Source organism: Bubalus bubalis, chromosome 18, assembly GCF_019923935.1.
Source record: "Bubalus bubalis isolate 160015118507 breed Murrah chromosome 18, NDDB_SH_1, whole genome shotgun sequence".
In the NCBI taxonomy this organism is placed as follows: Eukaryota; Metazoa; Chordata; class Mammalia; order Artiodactyla; family Bovidae; genus Bubalus; species Bubalus bubalis.
In genome coordinates this window covers 63,381,536-63,399,899 of record NC_059174.1, presented here as the reverse complement: position 1 = coordinate 63,399,899, position 18,364 = coordinate 63,381,536, and the positions used below count along the sequence as shown (strand labels likewise).

The 18,364-nt window shown below is 51.1% G+C and overlaps 1 protein-coding gene across 2 annotated transcripts; it reads right to left on the bottom strand.

Moving 5' to 3' along the window:
* Positions 1-683: 683 nt before the first annotated feature.
* On the bottom strand, positions 684-17,491 carry NLRP5 (NLR family pyrin domain containing 5). Of its 2 annotated transcripts, XM_045163363.1 has the most exons (12): positions 17,196-17,488; positions 15,382-15,737; positions 12,973-13,050; positions 10,423-12,031; positions 8,514-8,681; positions 7,163-7,330; positions 5,473-5,643; positions 4,910-5,080; positions 3,642-3,812; positions 3,290-3,457; positions 1,587-1,757; positions 684-1,063 (listed from the first exon to the last, which is right to left on the bottom strand). In XM_045163363.1, the coding sequence occupies exons 2-12, from the start codon at positions 15,668-15,670 to the stop codon at positions 931-933; spliced, it is 3,297 nt and encodes a 1,098-aa protein (XP_045019298.1). In that variant the 5' UTR covers positions 15,671-15,737; positions 17,196-17,488; the 3' UTR covers positions 684-930. The 2 variants fall into 2 exon arrangements, with proteins under 2 accessions (XP_045019298.1, XP_045019299.1); XM_045163364.1 differs by lacking the exon at positions 3,290-3,457 and having other exon boundaries at positions 923-1,063; positions 17,196-17,491.
* Between the last annotated feature and the right edge of the window lie 873 nt (positions 17,492-18,364).

Genomic DNA, 18,364 nt, shown 5'->3' with positions numbered 1-18,364 from the left:
ACCCCTCCGGGAGTGGGTCCCTGCCCTCTTGCCCTGCCTTTCCCTGGTGCAGATATAGAAGTAAATGTGCACATAACTGTGCTTCGAATATTAGATTCCACGTGGAGTGACAGCCACGTGGCATTTGCTTTCTCTTCCTGACTTACTGTGATCATCCTGGGTCCACCCACGTTGCTGCAAATGGCAAGCGTTCGCTCTTTTTACGGCCAAGTAGTACTCCCTTGTGCATACCCATTCATCTATCATGGCCACTTAGGTTGTCTCCATGTCTTTGGTTATTGTAAATAGTGCTCCTATGAATATTGGGCTGCAGATTTTTTTTTTTTCAAATCAGAGTTTTCTCAGGATGACTAAATGACTTTTTGTGACACCAGGCCAATGTCAACATCCATCGGCCTTTGTTTCCTTTTCTGTAAAAACAGGAAAAATATTACCTGCCTCGTGGTTGCTTTGAGGAGGAGACTCTGGCAGACCAGTTCTTTACTACACTAAGCGATACATTCAACATTGTGTTTATACCTCTGATGCTCAGTGATAGTCACATCCTCCTTTGAAATTCAGATATGCACTTAAAAATCTTTTGTTTAAAAAACATCAACAGAGTTGTGACTTTTTTAAAGACCCAAGGCCTCCCTCGTCTACTCCGGAGTCACACCCGCATCGATCAAGAAGGCACTGGATGCTTCTTCCAAATGCTCAGTGTTTATTCAGTCCTCCCTGTGTGTTCAGGTAGGACAGACGCTTCACAGATAACTGAAGTCCCAGGACGTGAAGGGCACACGCCTTCGTCAGAGGCAGACACCGACAACCGAGCTAGAGTGGATACTCAGGAGCCACCACCAGGGAGGCTTTGTGAGGATCAGGAATCGTCATCCGTCTCCTGAAGGGTCCCGCATCAGAGCGGGGGTGGGCGGGGCGGTTCTCCCGACTTCAGATTCTCCACCAGCGCCCGTCCTCCTCCTCCTCCGAGTACCAGGCGTCACTGATGACCACGTGGGGCTTCAGTCTCTGCACCTGCTCCAGCAGCCTTCTTACTCGGGCCGGATATTGCTCTTTCCACAGCCTGGGAAGGGGGCCAGAAAGGGGCCTCCTTACTCTGGGAATTTGCTTCTGATGCCTCTCCCTTCCCCAGCACTCCCAGACACCCCGCCCAAGGGTCTGAAATCTCTAATTGCACTGTTGCAGACAGACAGCGCCTTCTTCCTTGAATAAAACTCAGCCCCCCACCCTTTTTAAAAAATCAAATTCTGTATCTTTTAGGGCTTCCAAGGTGGCTCAGATAGTAAAGAATCTGCCTGCAACATAGGAGACCCGAGTTCCATCCCTGGGTCTGGAAGATCCCCTGGAGAAGGAAATAACAACCCACTCCAGTGTTCTTGCCTGGAGAATCCCCATGGACAGAGGAGCCTGGCGGGCTACAGTCCAGGGGGCTCACAATAGAGTCAGACACGACTTAGCGACCAAACTACCACTAAAACCACAAGTGGTTTGGCTGGACCCTGCGGTAATTCTCCTTGTGGTTTTTTGGAAGATACAAACATTTTGTTTGTCTGTTTGCATTTCAGAAGCCATCTCTGGGGGCTCACCCGATGGTCTGTAGATTAGAGGCGGGATGCATGAAGGCGGAACACAGCGTCGCCATTCCTCTGGGGCCGAGGTCGTTGCGCATCAGGTTCAGGCTGGCCAGGTGGCGGCTGCAGGTGAGGGCGGCGGACAGGGCCTTGCAGCCTTCGGAGGTCAGTCCACACGCCTCCAGCCTGCAGGGTCAGCACAACCAAGAAAGACCCCGCCATCTAGGAGCCTCCCTCCAACCTGTATTTGACTTCCACTACAGTCTTATTTATTTTAGATAGCTGTCTCTTTTATTTATTATCATTATTTGGGCTCCCCTGGTGTGCTCAGATGGTAAAGAACCTGCTTGCTAATGCAGGATACCCTGGTTCGATCCCTGGGTCGTGAAGATCCCCTGGAGAAGGGAATGGTAACCCACTCTGGTATTCTTGCATGTACAACATTTTTAAAAATTTTATTTTAAGGAGATATCTCTTATTATCATCGTTATTTGGCTGTGCCACATGGCATGCGGGATCTTAGTTCTCCAACCAGAGTTCGAGCCCATGGCCCCTGCATTGGAAGCGCAGGGTCCGAACCACTGAACCCCTAGGGAACTGCCCTACTGCAATTTTAAAAGTACAGTGGAATACTATTCAGCCATAAAAAGAACAAAAATCTTGCCATTTGCAACAACATGACTGGACCTGGAGGGTATTATGTGTGGTAAAGGAAGCTAGAGAAAGACAAACACTGTATGTTTTCACTTAAATATGGAATCTAAAAAATGAAATGAATGAAGAAAGTGGAAAGAGAGTCACGGATACTGAGAACAAACCAGTGGTTGCCAGTGGAGTGGTCTTCTTTGTTAAAAACTTTTGTGAGAGTGTAGTTGATTTATAATGTATTACTTTCAGGTGTGCATCAAAGTGATTCAGTGACACCATACATAAATCCACCGTTTTTCAGATTCTTTGCCCATGTAGGTTATTACAGAATGTTGAGTAGAGTTCCCTGTGCTCTACGGTAGGTCCTCGTTGATTATTTTCATACACAGTATTTTGTGTATGTTAGTTCCAACCTCCTAGTTTACCCCTCTCCCACCACCCCTTTCCCCTTTGGTAACCCTCAGTTTGTTTTCTATCTGTGTCTGTGAGTCTGTCTGTTTCATAGGTAAGTTCATTTGTATCATTTCTTAAGATCCCACACTTAAGTGATGTCATACGATATTTGTCCTTCTCTGCCCAACTTACTTCACTCAGTGTGGTCATCTCTAGGTCCATCCCTGTTGCTGCAAATGGCTTTAGTCCTTCCCCTTTCAGGGCTGCATAGCAGTCCACCGTATGTACTGGCACAGTGTTCTAAGAGGCCTCCGGGGTGATTCTGGTGCTTTCGAGAGTTTGAGCTCCACCCATGTCATCATCTGCTTTTTGATCCATCCTTCTCACTAGACCGGCAATGCCAGGGTCTGTATACCTCCACCGTTTGGCACTGTGTCCAGCAAACGCTTATCTACTTAGTTCTCACCACCTCTAGACCATGTTCTCCAGCATTTGCTATTTCATTCATCCATATACAGGTGCGCAGTCGGACTGGATGCCTCGGTCTGCTCCCCTGCCGAGGCTGGGCTCCATTTGATGGGATGGTGAACAGACCCTGCTCTTTGTGGGAGCGACGTCGTGTCTGCGTTCCCCTTCCCCTGCGCCCAGCCCTCTGGGAGGTGGTCCCATGACCCTACCCAAGTCTCGTCAGGGTGTTCTTCTGCTTCAGTCCCTCGCACAGCGCCGCAATCCCCTCATCACCCAGGGCGTTGGCAGCCAGATCCAGGCTTCTCAGGCGCGGACTCCTCGCGATCACGTTGGACAGACTCTTGCAGCACAAGGCGGTGAGGCGGCAGTTCACCAAACTGCGCGAGGTGGGAGGTGGGAGGGGTCGGAGAGCGAGGGAGAGCTGGAGGTGGGGGAGAGAGCGAGCCAGACGGGGACGCGGAGACGGCCCCTACAACTAACTCCTGGTCCCTCTCTTTCGGCCGGCTAGAACCTCAGGCCCCCATGTGGTAGACCTGATCTCCGACAAGCGGGGAAACTTACTCCAGGTCCCGGAGGGGACAGGATGGCTCCATCATGACCTCGCACAGAAGGTTCATCCCGGGATCTTCCAGGGGGTTCATGCTGAGGCTCAGGTGCGTCAGATGCCCGTTGCCCATGAGTGCAAAGGCGAGGAAGCCACAGCCAGCCACACCCAGGCTGCATGCGTTTAGTCTGCGGGGCACACACAGAGAAGAGGAAGCTCAAGTGTGCTCCTCAGAGTGACCTCGGCCTTTCAGATGGCCCCCAGGGACAGCCTGAGGCTACGGAGGCTGGAAGGCGCCTTAGAGAAAACGGGCGTGTTCCACAAGCTTCCTGCGGGCGCGGGTACAGCGCTGTTGGCTGCGAGCTCCACGTTTGGTGTTGAGTCGCTCAGTCGTGTCCGACTCTCGCGACCGCCTAGACCGTAGCCCGCCAGGCTCCTCTGTCCATGGGATTCTCCAGGCAAGAATACTGGAGTGGGTTGCTATGTCCTCCTCCAGGGGATCTTCCCCTCCCAGGGAGGAATCCCCTGCATTGGCAGGCAGATTCTTTACCACTGAGCCCCCAGGGAAGCCCGAGTTCAATGTTAATGATTCAATAATATGTATTACATAAGGTGTCTGTAAACAGAAACACATAAAACAAGGTTAGGTATTGATCGGTTGGAGAAAATAACGCCACAGATGAACTTTTGTCTTAAACAGAAACAGACTCACAGACTGGTGGTGGCCAAGGGGCAAGGGTGTCGGGCGGGGGAAGGATGGGGAGTCTGGGTCAGCAGAAGTGAGCTCCTACAGACAGGATGGGTAAACATCAGGGTCCTACTGCGGAGCACAGGAAGCGCATTCAACATCCTGTGGCGAGCCACAATGGAAAAGCGTTTTGAAAAAGAGTTGAGTCACCTGTGCAATGAGCAGAAATTAACACAACATGCTAAATCAACCATACTTCAATAAAAGAAATTTTAAGAAAACGCTGTGACCAGAGGTGCCCAGGAACCGTGGGAGTCTTTCCCTGGAGAGTCACTCATCCTGCGTCCACCTGTCCCGTACTCATAGCAAATTTACAGAACAGGACTGCCAGGAGTAATGAGACGTGGCTGTATGTGGGTGAATGAGGACTTCCGGCTCGAAACACAGAGGCAGAGGTGGGATCTTCCAGGGTAGAAGCTATCAGGAGCGGGCAGGACGCGGCACTTCCGAGGTCCCTGCGTCCTGACCATTTCCCCACTGCTCTGCGCTCGCTGTAATAGAGCTACGGATGCTCTGGGGGCCTTGGGGTGGACTCACGCCAGCTTCTGCAGACCGCAGCTGGGGAGCTTCACGGCCCGACACAGCAGGCTCATCCCTTCGTTCCCCAGTTCGTCGCCCAACAGGGACAGGTGTGTCAAGCCCTGGTTGTCGATGAGAGCAGAGGCCAGGTCTTGGCAGGTGGCGGCTGTGAGCCCGCAGCTCCCCAGGCTGCAAGGAGAGAGGCCAGAAAGGAGATGACGGCTCAGCCGGTGAAGAACCCGCCTGCCAGCGCAGGAGACACCGCAGACGCAGGTTCCATCCCTGGGTCAGGAGGAATTTACTGGAGGAGAGCACGGCAACCCCCTCCAGTATCCTTCCCTGGAGAATTCCATGGAGAGAGGAGCCTGGCGGGCTACCATCTATGGGGTCACAAAAGAGTGAGACAGGACTTAGCGACTAAACAGAAATAAACTTCCACAAAGGGCTCCCTGCAGGAGGCCCTCCCTCCCCGTTCTAACCCTCAGCTTATGCATCAGCCAGTTCCCCTCCCTTTCCTCCACCCGCTGTGACATGGACGATCACAAGGGAAGATAGGGCTCATGACCAGGAGTACCGCTCACATTAGCTTCTGCAGGGTGCAGGGTGTGACCTTCAAGGCGTCACAGAGAGACTTCACGCCCTGGTCCGCCACCTTATTTCCCGTGAGGCTGAGGGATTTCAGGCTGACGGATGTAGCAAGCACTTGGGAGATGGCCCGACAAGAGGCTGGGGTTAATCCACAGCAATCCAACCTGCAGAGACAGGCAACGTGGAGCACGTCCTCAGCTCTCCCCAGCAGGAGCCCACCTTACCCCCATCAGCTGCCCTGTCCCTTTGGCTGGCTCCTGGGCGTTCTCTACTCTGGCCTGAGGGTCCCAGCACTTGCTGTGCCTGTTCGCAGCCTCAGATCTTTTTGTGGTTCAGTTTTCCGTTCACCCTCTGGGATGCCACCTCGTCTGAGTGAGTCGGTCTCACCACCTTGCCAACCACGCCTGCCCGCCCTCCTCTGCCCCGTCTTCTCGTCCCCGTATTACTTTGTTCATAGCAATGATCACCAGCTGACTGCCTCAGTAGCATTAGCTAACATCTCTGTCACGTCACACAGTAGCATTTTTTTTTTTTTGGTAGGAATCATTAAAATGTATTCTTTCAGCAATTTTGATGTTTATAATACAGGATTGAGGTATGTTAGTCAATAAAGCTGAACAGACCTCATGTTTATCTCTCAAAATACAGCCAAAGCACCCAGTAGTCCTGGTGTTTAGTCCCAGCAAATCTAAATGGCAAAACACAGCCCCAGGAAATCACAAACTGGCAGCGACTGAGATGTCCCTGGAATGGAGAATGACCACACTAACTGCACATGCCTGTATCACCAAATGGGGTGTGTGTGTGTGTGTGTGTGTGTGTGTGGGTGTGGGTGCGTGTGCGTGTGTGTGGGTGTGTGGGTGTGTGTGCGTGTGTGTGCGTGTGTGTGTGTGTGTGTGGGTGTGGGTGTGTGTGGGTGTGTGTGCGTGTGTGTGTGTGGGTGTGCGTGGCTCAATCAGTCCGACTGCCCCAAACCCCACTCCTGTCCAGGCTACCCCAGAACCCTGAGCAGAGTTCCGTGTGCTGTACGCGCACTGGGTTTTTAGTGGCGGCTCGCGGGGTCTGGTTCCCTGGCCAGGGATCGAACCTGGGTGCCCTGCATTTTGAGCACAGAGTCAGCTGCGGCACCACCAGGGGAGTCCCCAGAAGTTACGCTCTATTGTGACGTACACGTGACACAAAGTACCATCTTCACCCTTTCTCGGTGTCCGGTTTGGTGGCGATTTCTTTGGAAGGAATGATGCTAAAGCTGAAACTCCAGTATTTTGGCCACCTCATGCGAAGAGTTGACTCATTAGAAAAGACTCTGATGCTGGGAGGGGTTGGGGGCAGGAGGAGAAGGGGACGACAGAGGATGAGATGGCTGGATGGCATCACTGACTTGATGGATGTGAGTCTCAGTGAACTCCAGGAGTTCGTGATGGACAGGGAGGCCTGGCATGCTGCGATTCATGGGGTCGCAAAGAGTTGGACACGACTGAGCGACTGATCTGATCTGATCTGATTACATACACACGGTTGGCATACACACGGTTGGCACTCATCCTGGCCAACCAGCCCCAGACTCCCAAACCTTTGTACGACCTCAGCAGCTTTCTGCGAAAGCTTATTTCAAAATAAAAAGTAAAAACAGTGACGCCCTGAAATCCAAGAAGCAGAAAGCATCCCCATCATGTGACTCGCCTCAGAGATTCCAGCACACAGTGTGGGTGCCTGAGGGCCTCGCACGCCATCAGCACGTCCTCCTCTCTCAGGCGGGAGCCTGTCAGGTCCAGGTGCGTGATGTTCCGGTTGGTAATCAGAGTCATCCAGAGGTGACGGAGACCAGGGTTAACACAGGCCCCTTTAAATCTACAGATGAGAAAAGGGAACGTGAGTTAGGACGTCCAGGAGAGGTTTCGTTGTACCCTCATCTTTCCTTCTCACTCTGTTCCCATTTCGACTCTGATCTTTCATTATTTGCAATTACAGTTGCTCCTCAAACAACACGGGGTTAAACTATACAAGTTCTTGTGTATGTGGGGTTTTTTTCAATAAATATAAACACACACATGTAGACCATCGTATGCAAAACTGGTATTGATGTGGATCGCCTATCCCTACACAGGAATGAGGTGAGTGGTATTCAGTATAAAATCAATCATGTGTTTTGTTTTCTTACTATTTTAGAACTTTGCTTTCAAAGAATTACATTACTGTACAGAATGCTCTTCTCTCTTATAACCAGAGAAACAGCCTGTCAGCCAATCATTAAAGGTAAGTGTTTTTCTTAAATATAGCAATGCTTCCAATATTGTATTATGATTATGACCGTAATGTGGACGCCGTAAGAAGCTTGTAATGATTCATTCATCAGTGTCCAGGCAGGGCTACCGCGTTGTTGCTGTGGCTTAGTCGCAAAGTCGTGTCTGACTCTGTGACTCTATGGACTGTAGCCCGCCAGGCTCCTCTGTGCATGGGATTCTCCAGGCAGGAATACTGGAGTGGGTTGCCATTTCCTTCTCCAGGGGATCTCTCCTACCCAGGAATCCATAAAGCAACCTTATTGATGCTTCTTCATTATCAATGTCTGAATCACTATATGTATAAATACATGTATGATTTTCTTTTTTACATTGTATTTTCATTTTTGATGTCCAGTGTTACACGTATGTATAGACACATACGTAGGTTATACATATGACATCCGAAGTGTTTTGTATCATAGCATTGATGAGGTACTGACACATGATTCATCAGATAGACAATGTAAATTTATGGTATCAATGAATACAGTACTGAAATGAACCTTCCTCACTCCCCCACCCCAACTAACCAACTCCTATTCATCCTTCAAAACCCTGAGTGAATGAACCCACCTTAGTAATCCTTTCACAAGATCCTTAGTCATTCCCCACCTCTACTTTTGGGAACTTGGTTCCTACACCTTCCACAGCCCTTATTCCCTGCAAATACATTCTATAGATCAGTAGGTAGGAGAGGAGAGCCATGACACAGCCACACAAAGGGATGTACGGGGTCTGGGAAGCCTCACATCAGATTCTGTATTTTACAGGCTGGCTGCCGCAGCTTGACACACAGGGTCTTCATGGCCTCCTTGCTCAAGACGCTGCCACTCAGGTCGAGCTTTCGTAGGTTTGGGTGCGTGGTGAGCACAGAGCAGAGGTCTTCCCAGTGCTCACTGAGGGTCTTGATCTTCAGCCTATTGCGGAGAAGGAAACAAACATTTGTTCACACAGGATGGATTCTGACATGAGCAACTGCCCCATCCATGCCCGAGGAGAGAAGTCAGGCTGTTAGGATGGGGAGGGTCTCAGAGGCTCTGAGTGGATCTGATCTCACGGTCTGGAGGACTGTTGTTATAACCAACTGCCTCCAGAACACTTCTGTACCCACAGGGCACACCGCCAGCTCTAAGTAAGATTTGTGCTTGAATTCTAGGTCCTTCTTGAACGTCAAAGTGTAGCCACTGTGGAAAACGGTATGGAACGTCCCCCCCAAAATTAAAAATAGAACTACCATTTGTTGTTGCTCAGTCGCCAAGTCATGTCCGACTCTTTGTGACTCTATGGACTGGAGCATGCCAGCCTTCCCTGTCTTGCACTATTTCCCAGAGTTTGCCCAAGTTCATGTCCACTGAGTCAGTGATGCCATCCAGCCATTTCATCCTCTACCATATGATCCAGAAATCCCACTTTTGGGAATGTGTCCAGGAGAATTGGAATCAGGGTCCCAGAGAGGCATTTGTCCATTATTCACAACAGTCAAGATACAGAAACAACCTAAGTGTCCATCAGTGGATAAAGAAACTGTGGTGTGTGTGCCCCAGCGTCCACTGCAGCGCTGTTTACAACAGCCAGGACATGGGAGCAACCTAGATGTCCACCGATAGCGGAATGGATGAAGAAGTTGTGTTTCATATATACTCAGTGGAATATTACTCAGCCATAAAAAGGAAGGAAACTGAGTCAGTTCTAATGACATAGATGAACCTAGAGCCTATTATATACAGAATGAAGTAAGTCAGAAAGATAAAAATAAATTTTGCATATTAACACATATATATGGAATCTAGAAAGATGGTACTGATGCATCTACTTGCAGGGCAGGAATAGAGACACAGACCTAGAGAACCGACTTGTGGACACAGCGGGGGATGGAGAGGCTGGGATCAGTCGAGAGAGTAGCCCTGAGACATGTACATTATCGTGTAAAACAGACAGCTGATGGGAATTTGCCATATGACAAAGGGAGCCCAGCTCGGTGCTATGATGACCTAGAGTGCTGGGATGGGGTGGCAGGGAGGGAGGTTCAAGAGCGGGGGACACATCTATACCTGTGGCTGCTTCACGTGGATGTGTGGCAGAGACCAACACAACACTATGAAGCAATATATCCTCCAACTACAAATAAATACATACAAAGAGAAAATGTGGTGTACACACACACAATGGAATATTATCCAGCCTTGAAAAAGAAGGAAACACTGCCATATGGCCACAACAGTGGTCAGCTAGAGGACACTGTGCCAAGTGAAATAAGCCAGTCACGGAGAGACGTGCCTGGTCTCACTTAGATTCTAAAGCAGTCAAATTCACGGAAGCCGGGCGTGGAGTGGTGGTTGCCTGGGCCTTGGGGTGGGGAGCTGGGAGATGTTGGCCAAAGGGTACAAAGTTGCAACTATCAGGATGAGTGCATTCTGGAGCTCTACTGTGTTAACACAATGATGCAGACCCAGGGGGATAGTCTTTAGGTGTTTTCACACACAAAGAAAATGGTAACTATATGAGGCCATGGGTGTGCTGACTAGCCTGACGGTGATTATTTCAGGTACATCAAAATACCAAGTCATACACCTTACATACGTGCAATTTTGCTCAGTTATACCTCTCTTGTGTTGGAAAGAAACACAAGAACGGGAACGGCAGAGGTGGGGCACTCACCCTTGGGGAGCCCCAGGCCATGCCTCAGCAAACTCATCCTTTGGGGTCTCTCTGACATCCAGTCGAACTTTCCGTAAATGCTGGCAACGCCGGAGACAGAAGGAGGACACCGTTAAATCCATTGGCCGGTTCAACTGCAGCCACACTTCATGGAAGCCGTTCAAGGCCGAGCGAACAAACTCGTCATCCTGTGTCTCGAAGAGGCAGTAGAAGGCCTCGAGCAAGTCTGGGGAGGCGGCGGCAGCAGGGTCCTGACCCAGCAGGCAGATCCAGTGCAGAAGTTGCTGCTTAGCCACGGGGGCGACGGGACAGCCTAGGAGGGTTTCCAGGGCCCGAGTCGCCTCCTTGCTCACAAGGCCAAACAGGAACCTCTTCATCTGGACCAGCTGGACGTTGAGGTCGACATGCCTGAGCTCCGTCAGACTCTTTGTGCTCTGGGGGAACAGCGGGTAGCCCTCTCCGTCTCCCTCGACGCCTCGCAGGACGTAGAACAAGGCCGCAAAGAACTCCTGGAGGCTGAGGTGGGAGAATGCGTGGCCCCTTCTGCAGTGGCCGTCAGGGAGAAGGATGCTCGCCTGCTGCAGGGCGGAGAGCTCGGGCCCCTGCAGCCCGTGGACGCCCAGGTCGTCACCGTCAAACACGAACTTCGCGTTCCACACGCCGTCCGCTGCCAGCCGGCACAAGCCCTTCAGGGCTCTGCGTTCCTCCCCGCTCAGCGCACGCCGGCCTGCATCTTTGGGAGCCAGCCGCCGGAACACGAAGATGGCGTACAAGCCCGTGAGGGTGTGGCTGGGGACGGGAAGGCCTTTCCCCGGCTCCCCCTGCAGCTCGAGGGCCTCACGGACCAGGGCGCACACCACGGGCACCTGACACTTGTCAAGCACCTCCTGGTGGTCTGCCCCCGCGTGCCAGGTGCATGTCTTACGACGGCCGTGCTTCCCACCGCCGAGGAGCAACCGCATCCTGTTTTCCACTGAGAGGCCCCCGACCCATAGGTAACGGGGAGACCGGAGCAGGGCTTGGAGCCTCTGCAATCCCGCATCCCGGACGGTGAGGAGGAGGGCGCACTCGGGGAGCAGGACTTTCTTCAGCAGGCTGTGCGCCAGGACGGCTGCGGGCTGCCTCTCCGCCCAGTCGGCCGGGAGGCTGGAGTCCTGGTCTCTGAAGGTGAGCTCCAGCTCTTCGAGTCCATCCACCACGATCAAGAGCCTTTCGGGCTGGGACAGGACCTTCTCCACCGGGACCGGGGCGTCCGGCCACTCCCTGGAGATGAGCTCCGCGAAGCTGGTCTCCCTGGACCCCTGGAGGTCTCTGGCGCGGAGAAGGAAGACGTAGGAGAACAAGCCCTTGTACAGGTCGCCTTGCGCCCAGAACAGCAAGAGCCTCCAGGCCAGCGTGGACTTCCCAACCCCTGGGGGTCCGTGCAGAACCACCGTGAGAGGCCGGAAGCCCCCCGAGGGGTCTGGGTTAAATGCCCCTGATAGCGCGTGCGCGTCCGGACACTCGGAGGCAAATTCTTCAAAGCGCTGGGGTGTGTCCAGCCTGGTGGAGAATGTCATCATCACGTGGATCCTGTAGTCCCGCGAGTCCTGTGGGTCCTCTCTGGGGCCTGCATGGGACAGAAGAGAGAGGAAGAATGGGACTGGGTGTGAAGAGAGTCCCAGTTTTAGCGAGAAAAAAGCAAAGACGCAAAACAAAGACCACAGACTTAGTCGCTGCAAAGACAGCCAGCCTGCCTCTGGGGCGCTTTCGTTTCTTCCTAGCAATGTGCGTATAAGGATCTCTGTCCCTAAGATCACTGCCTCAGAGCGGATGGATGTCCTGGGAAATAGAGCTGTGTCCCTTTAACTGGACCTCTTTCCTGCACGTCACAGCTGACGCTTTACATGTTTGTCTGTCTCCCCACCGTAGGCTGTGCCAGAGACTTTGCTGCTTGCTATTGTATATTTGTGGTAAAGAATCTGCCTACAATGCAGAAGATGCAGGAGATGAGGTTCAATCTCTGGGTCGGGAAGATCCCCTGGGGGAGGGAATGACAAGCCACTCCAGTATTCTTGCCTAGAGAATCCCCATGGACTGAGGAGCCTGGCAGGCTACAGTCCCTGTTGCCATTTCCTCCTTCAGGGGATCTTCCTGATCCCGGGATCAAACCTGGGTTTCCTGCATTGCCAGGTAGATTCTTTACTACTGAGCCACCTGGGAAGCCCCAGTAATATCTTAGATATCATACCAGGACTTCCCAGGTGGTGCAGTGGTCAAGACTTCACCTTCTAATTCAGGGGTTGTGGGTTCAACCCCTGGTCAAAGACCTAAAATCTCACATACCTCAGGGCCAAAAAAAACCAAACAAACAAACAAAAAAAAAAACAACAACAAAATATAAAGCAGAAACAATATTGCAACAAATTCAATACAGACTTTAAAAATGGTCCATATCAAAAAAAATTTTTTTCCCATGATCACATCCTTGTATATAAATGTTAAGAGCAGCATAATTCACACACATCCATGTTTCCACCACTTCTTCCCTCCCTGCGATCCCCAACTAACCTGGCACTTCTTTCATGCTTGGACCTTGGTCCGTCTTTGTTGGTGCAGAATCTTCTGATATTTCAGCCAGTAGATACTCTGCAATCAAGAACAGGTGAGACGGTGTCTCAATAACGTCATGGCAGCTACCCTCATCAGGGATGAAAACATCTCCAGCTCAAAATACTGAAGGGAACCCACACTCATCTCAGCATCTCACAGTTTATTCCCCAATTCGTCTGCAGCAAGGAAAATGGAGATGCAGGGCCCGTGACAGTCTCAACACGGTGGCTCGGCGGGGGGTACCGATCAGTAAACATCCACTCTTATTTTGATTTTATAACCCTCATTTCCTACAGTGACAGATTTTATTATCCTGGGCTCCAAAATCACTGCAGACAGTGACTACAGCCATGAAATTCAAAGACCCTTGCTCCTTGGAAGGAAAGCTATGACAAACCTAGACAATGTATTAAAAAGCAGAGATTTCACTTTGCTGGCAAAGGTCCTTACAGTCAGAGCTATGGTTTTTCCAGAAGTCATGTATGGATGTGAGATCTGGACTATAAAGAGAGCTGAGTGCTGAAGAACTGATGCTTTTGAACTGTGGTGTTGGAGAAGACACTCGAGAGGCCCTTGGACTGCAAGGAGATCCAACCAGTCAATCGTAAAGGAAATCAACCCTGACTAGTCATTAGAATGACTGATGCTGAAGCTCCAATACTTTGGCCACCTGATGCAAAGAGCTGACTCACTGGAAAAGACCCTGATGCTGGGAAAGATTGAAGGCAGGAGAAGAAGGGGATGACAGAGGATGAGAAGGTTGGATGGCATCACTGGCTCAGTGGACATGAGTTTGAGTAAGCTCCAGGAGTTGGTGATAGACAGGGAGGCCTGGCATGCTGCAGTCCATGGGGTCACAAAGTCAGACGTGACTGAGCGACTGAACAACAACAATTTCCTATGAATAATACTAATATGTTTTCCATCCAGGGATTTTTTTTTGATTCTCAGAAGGAAGAGCTTCTGTTCAAGCCCTTTACGGACACAACAGATGAGCAACATCTGGGCGTGTACTACCTGTAAGTCTTCAGAGCCAATCTGGCTGCTCACACTTGGGACTTTAAGTTTTTGTCCACAGTTGAAGGAGAGAATTCCTCCTGATAAAGGAGAGCTATTATTTTTTTTCTACTACCTTTCTCCTAAATACCTTAAGATAACCACAGAACTTGATGTAAGTACATTGCTAGAATATGGGTACCAACATTCTGAAGGAGGGCAATCCTTAGAGAAGTTCCTTGAACCTTAGTCTCTAAATCTAAAGCAAGAAATAAGGGAGACACCCGTTCTACAGCTGTTACTGTTCTTAAAACAAAAAACAAACAAACCCAAATGCCTCAGACCTAGGGACACACACAGACTGAAAGTAAAGGGCTGGAAAAAGATATTCCATGCAAACGGAAGTCAAAAGAAGCAGGAGTAGCAATACTCATATTAGATAAAATAGACTTTAAAATAAGGAGATGGTGATGGACAGGGAGGCCTGGTGTGCTGCGATTCATGGGATCGCAAAGAGTCGGACACGACTGAGCGACTGAACTGAACTGAACTGAAGGCACTTCCCAGGTGGCGCTAGTGGTAAAGAATCCACCTGCCAATGCAAGAGACATGAAAGACTTGGCTTTGATCCCTGGGTCAGGAAGAGCCCCTGGAGGAGGAAATGGTGGAACATTCCAGGAAGATAGACAGAGGAACCTGGCAGGCTACAGTCCATGGGTTGCAAAGAGTCAGACAGGACCAAGCACATTCACAAGAGACAAGGAAGGCCACTACATAATGACTGAGGGATCTATCCAAGAAGATGATGTAACAATTACAAAGATACATGCACCCAACATAGCAGCACCTCAGTGCATGAGGCAGATGCTAGCCACTGTTAAAGGGGAATTGACGGCAACAAGAGAGTAGTGGGGGACTTTAGGACCCCACTCACACCGAAGGACAGATCTTCCGGACAGAAAATTAATAAGGAAAAACAAGATGAAGATTCACTTTCTTATTGAACCTTGGCAACAGCACGTCGTTGCAGCACAAATACTGTCCCCCAGATATAGAGAAGGAGAGACTTCGCCAGAAGTCACACATGTGGGGGCACCAGAGCTCTGGCTTGGCACTTTTGATTCCATGTCCCGTCTGCTACCTTCAACCCACCAGGCAGACCTGTCTTCTCCTTCATTGTTTCACGGGCTGGAGAGGACTTGGATTTCCAGCGAGGCAGGTTGAGCAGTGAGTGAGTAAGTTCTCCTAGTTCAGAGTCCCACTGTAGAGATGGACACCCTCCCACCCGCAACGGTACCTTCCCCATCCCCTGGGAACTTGAGGTCACCCCCTGTTTCCCCTACCCCCGAGGTCTGCCCCAATCTCACTCACTTTTCATCTTGTCCCTTGCCATCTCAGACAGTGCCGACAGGCTCATCTTTTCAAAGATGTCAATGGATGTCTTCCAGGCGAGAGATGCTCTGCAATGCTCATGCAGGAGGGAAGCGAGGGACTCCGCATCAGCCCTGTCCACCTGGATCAGCGGGAAGGAGCATGCTGCCGGTTCTGACGCGTGCTCCTTCAGGAGGGCCTTAAACGTCTGGAACTCCTCTTTGCCCAGCTGCTCGAAACACCACTGCAGTCCGTAATTGGAGAAGGGGGCTATTTTGGCTTCTCTCATCTTGACGCAAGGCTGAGGGCTCAGGTGGAATGGAAAAGTAGTCTTTGGTAAATGAAGCCAATGGGACCTGTTAGAAGAGTGAAGAGTTAGTTGCTCAGTGGTGTCTGACTCTTTGTGACCCCAAGGACTGTAGCCCACTAGGCTCCTCTGTGCGTGGGATTCTCCAGGCAAGAATACTGGAGTGGGTTGCCATGCCCTCCTCCAGGGCATCTTTCTGACCCAGAGATCGAACCTGGGTCTCCTGCATTGCAGGCAGATTCTTTACCTGCTGAGCCCTGGGGGACGTCATAGAGGAAGATTGAAAACACTTGCCAGTGAGTGATCCTGGCTAACAGGCTAGGCTCAACGGAATTGGCCAATGGGTTCCCATCACTTAGTGAAAATCAGTCACAGGGTTTTCAGATGAGTTGTTTCCTGTTGCGCTTGTTAACGTAACCTCCAGTTACACATACACAGTGAAGACTTTTGGTATAAAGGTATTCCGAAGACTTCCCTGGGAATACAGTGGCTAAGAGTCTTCCTGCCAATGCTGGGGACATGGGTTTAATCCCGGGAGGGTCCCCCATGCCGAGGGCAGCTGAGCCCATGCGGCAGAGCTCCAGGGCCCGGGAGCCTCAGCTCCTGATGCTCGAGTGCCCTGAGCCTCTGCTCTGCAGCGAGAGACTAGCTTCCACTCAGAGCCCTCGGGTAGCAACTGGAGAAACTGTTTTCTATGTCCATGCGTTCGTTTCATAGATAAGTTCATTTGCTGCACGGGGGTCTTGAGTGATCCTACAGAAGCTGTTAGGGTTACAGGGCCTGAAATCAGACCCCGTTTGAATATCGAGTCTTGGTGCCCCAGGCAAAGGCGTTTCACTAAGTAACTCAGTTTCCTCCTGCGACAAAGAGCACCCTCAGGACTGTAGGGTGTCGTAGAGCGCTTTGATGACCGTAAGCCATGGTGAATAACACCCCCAGACTCCTTTAAGACACAGACACACATCAGCTGGTCCTGACCTTCAAGTCAGAGTACCCCAAGTTCATCCTCTACTTTAGACCAAGGGGCTTGCCAAGTGGCGCAGTGGTAAAGAATCCGCCTGCCAATGCAGGAGACCCAGGTTCGATCCCTGGATCAGGAAGATCCCCTGGAAGAGGAAACACAACCCACTCCAGTAGTCTTATCTGGAGAATCCCATGGACAGAGGAGCCTGGTGGGCTACAGTCCATGGGGTTTGCAAAGAGATACAACTCAGCAGCTAAACAACGACTTCAGACCTAGAGGTTGGGAAGAGCTGAGAGATGTACCCAAATACGCCAAACAGATGTGTTTTGTGGGTGGACTTTTTCATCAAAGCAGAGCAATGGGACACACCTCCTTCTCTCTGAGGGTTTCTTTGGTCCCTGGGCTCTGACGAGTCCAACTGGAGAGACTGGGAGCAGAGAATAGGGCTCAGCGAGTAGGTTCCAACCAGGAAGGGAGAAAAACAGGGAGAGAAAGATTCCAGGGAGAAGGCAGGAGGAAACGCCCACCACCCTGGCTCCTCACCTCCAGGACGGGATCCCAACTGGCAAGCAGTGATGACGGGCCTTTGGGGGGATCTGTGTGGTGACGTTCTTGCCGTCTATTGGCTGCTACGTTCCGCGTGGGCACACCCAGGGTAGACGGGGAGCAGCGGCTCTCTGCACCTGCTTGCCCCGCCCCTTCCCACCTGTCAGGTGAGGATGCTCTGTTGGCCTTAGTTCACCTGTGCTGAAGACCTGAGGGTCAATACAGCCCTCACCTGGCTGGCCCAGAGCAATGGGGTGTGTGTGTGTGTGTGTGTGTGTGTGTGTGTGTGTGCGCGCACGCTAGCCCAGAGCAATGGGGTGTGTGTGTGTGTGTGTGTACCTGGCTGGCCCAGAGCAACGGGGTGTGTGTGTGTCTGTGTGTGTGTACCTGGTTGGCCCAGAGCAACGGTGTGTGTGTGTGTGTGTGTGTGTGTACCTGGCTGACCCAGAGCAATGGGGTGTGTGTGTGTGTGTGTGTACCTGGCTGGCCCAGAGCAATGGGGTGTGTGTGTGTACACCTGGCTGGCCCAGAGCAACAGTGTGTGTGTGTGTGTGTGTGTGTGTGTGTACCTGGTTGGCCCAGAGCAACGGTGAGTGTGTGTGTGTGTGTGTGTTGGCACTTGCTGACCACTCTCTAAGGATGCTGCTGTTGCTTATTCAGTTGACTTTCTCCGTAACACCCTCTTATCTGGATTCCTGTGAATTCATAGTATTTATGTGCTCTGTCCCTCAGTCGTGTCTCACTCTTTGCGAGCCCATGGACTGTAGCCTGCCAGGCTCCTCTGTCCATGGGATTCTCCAGGCAAGAACTCTAGAGTGGGTTGCTAGGCCCTCCCCCAGGGGATCCTCCCAACCCAAGGATCAAACCCACGTCTCCTGCGTTTCCTGCATTGGCAGGCGGGTTCTTTACCACTAGCACCACTTGGGAAGCCCCATGGTATATGCACCTGTTTGTTATCAAACAAATCTTCTCCAGTGTTCTAAAGTGCACCTGTGTTCAACATCGCTAATAAAGGAGATGCAAATCAGAACCACAGTGAGATCTCACCTGACACCTGTCACAATAGCGATCATCAACAAGAACACAAATACGCAATGTTGGCTAGGACTGTAATTTGATGTAATTTGAATGTAAATTGGTGCAGTCACTGGGGCAGGCATTATGGA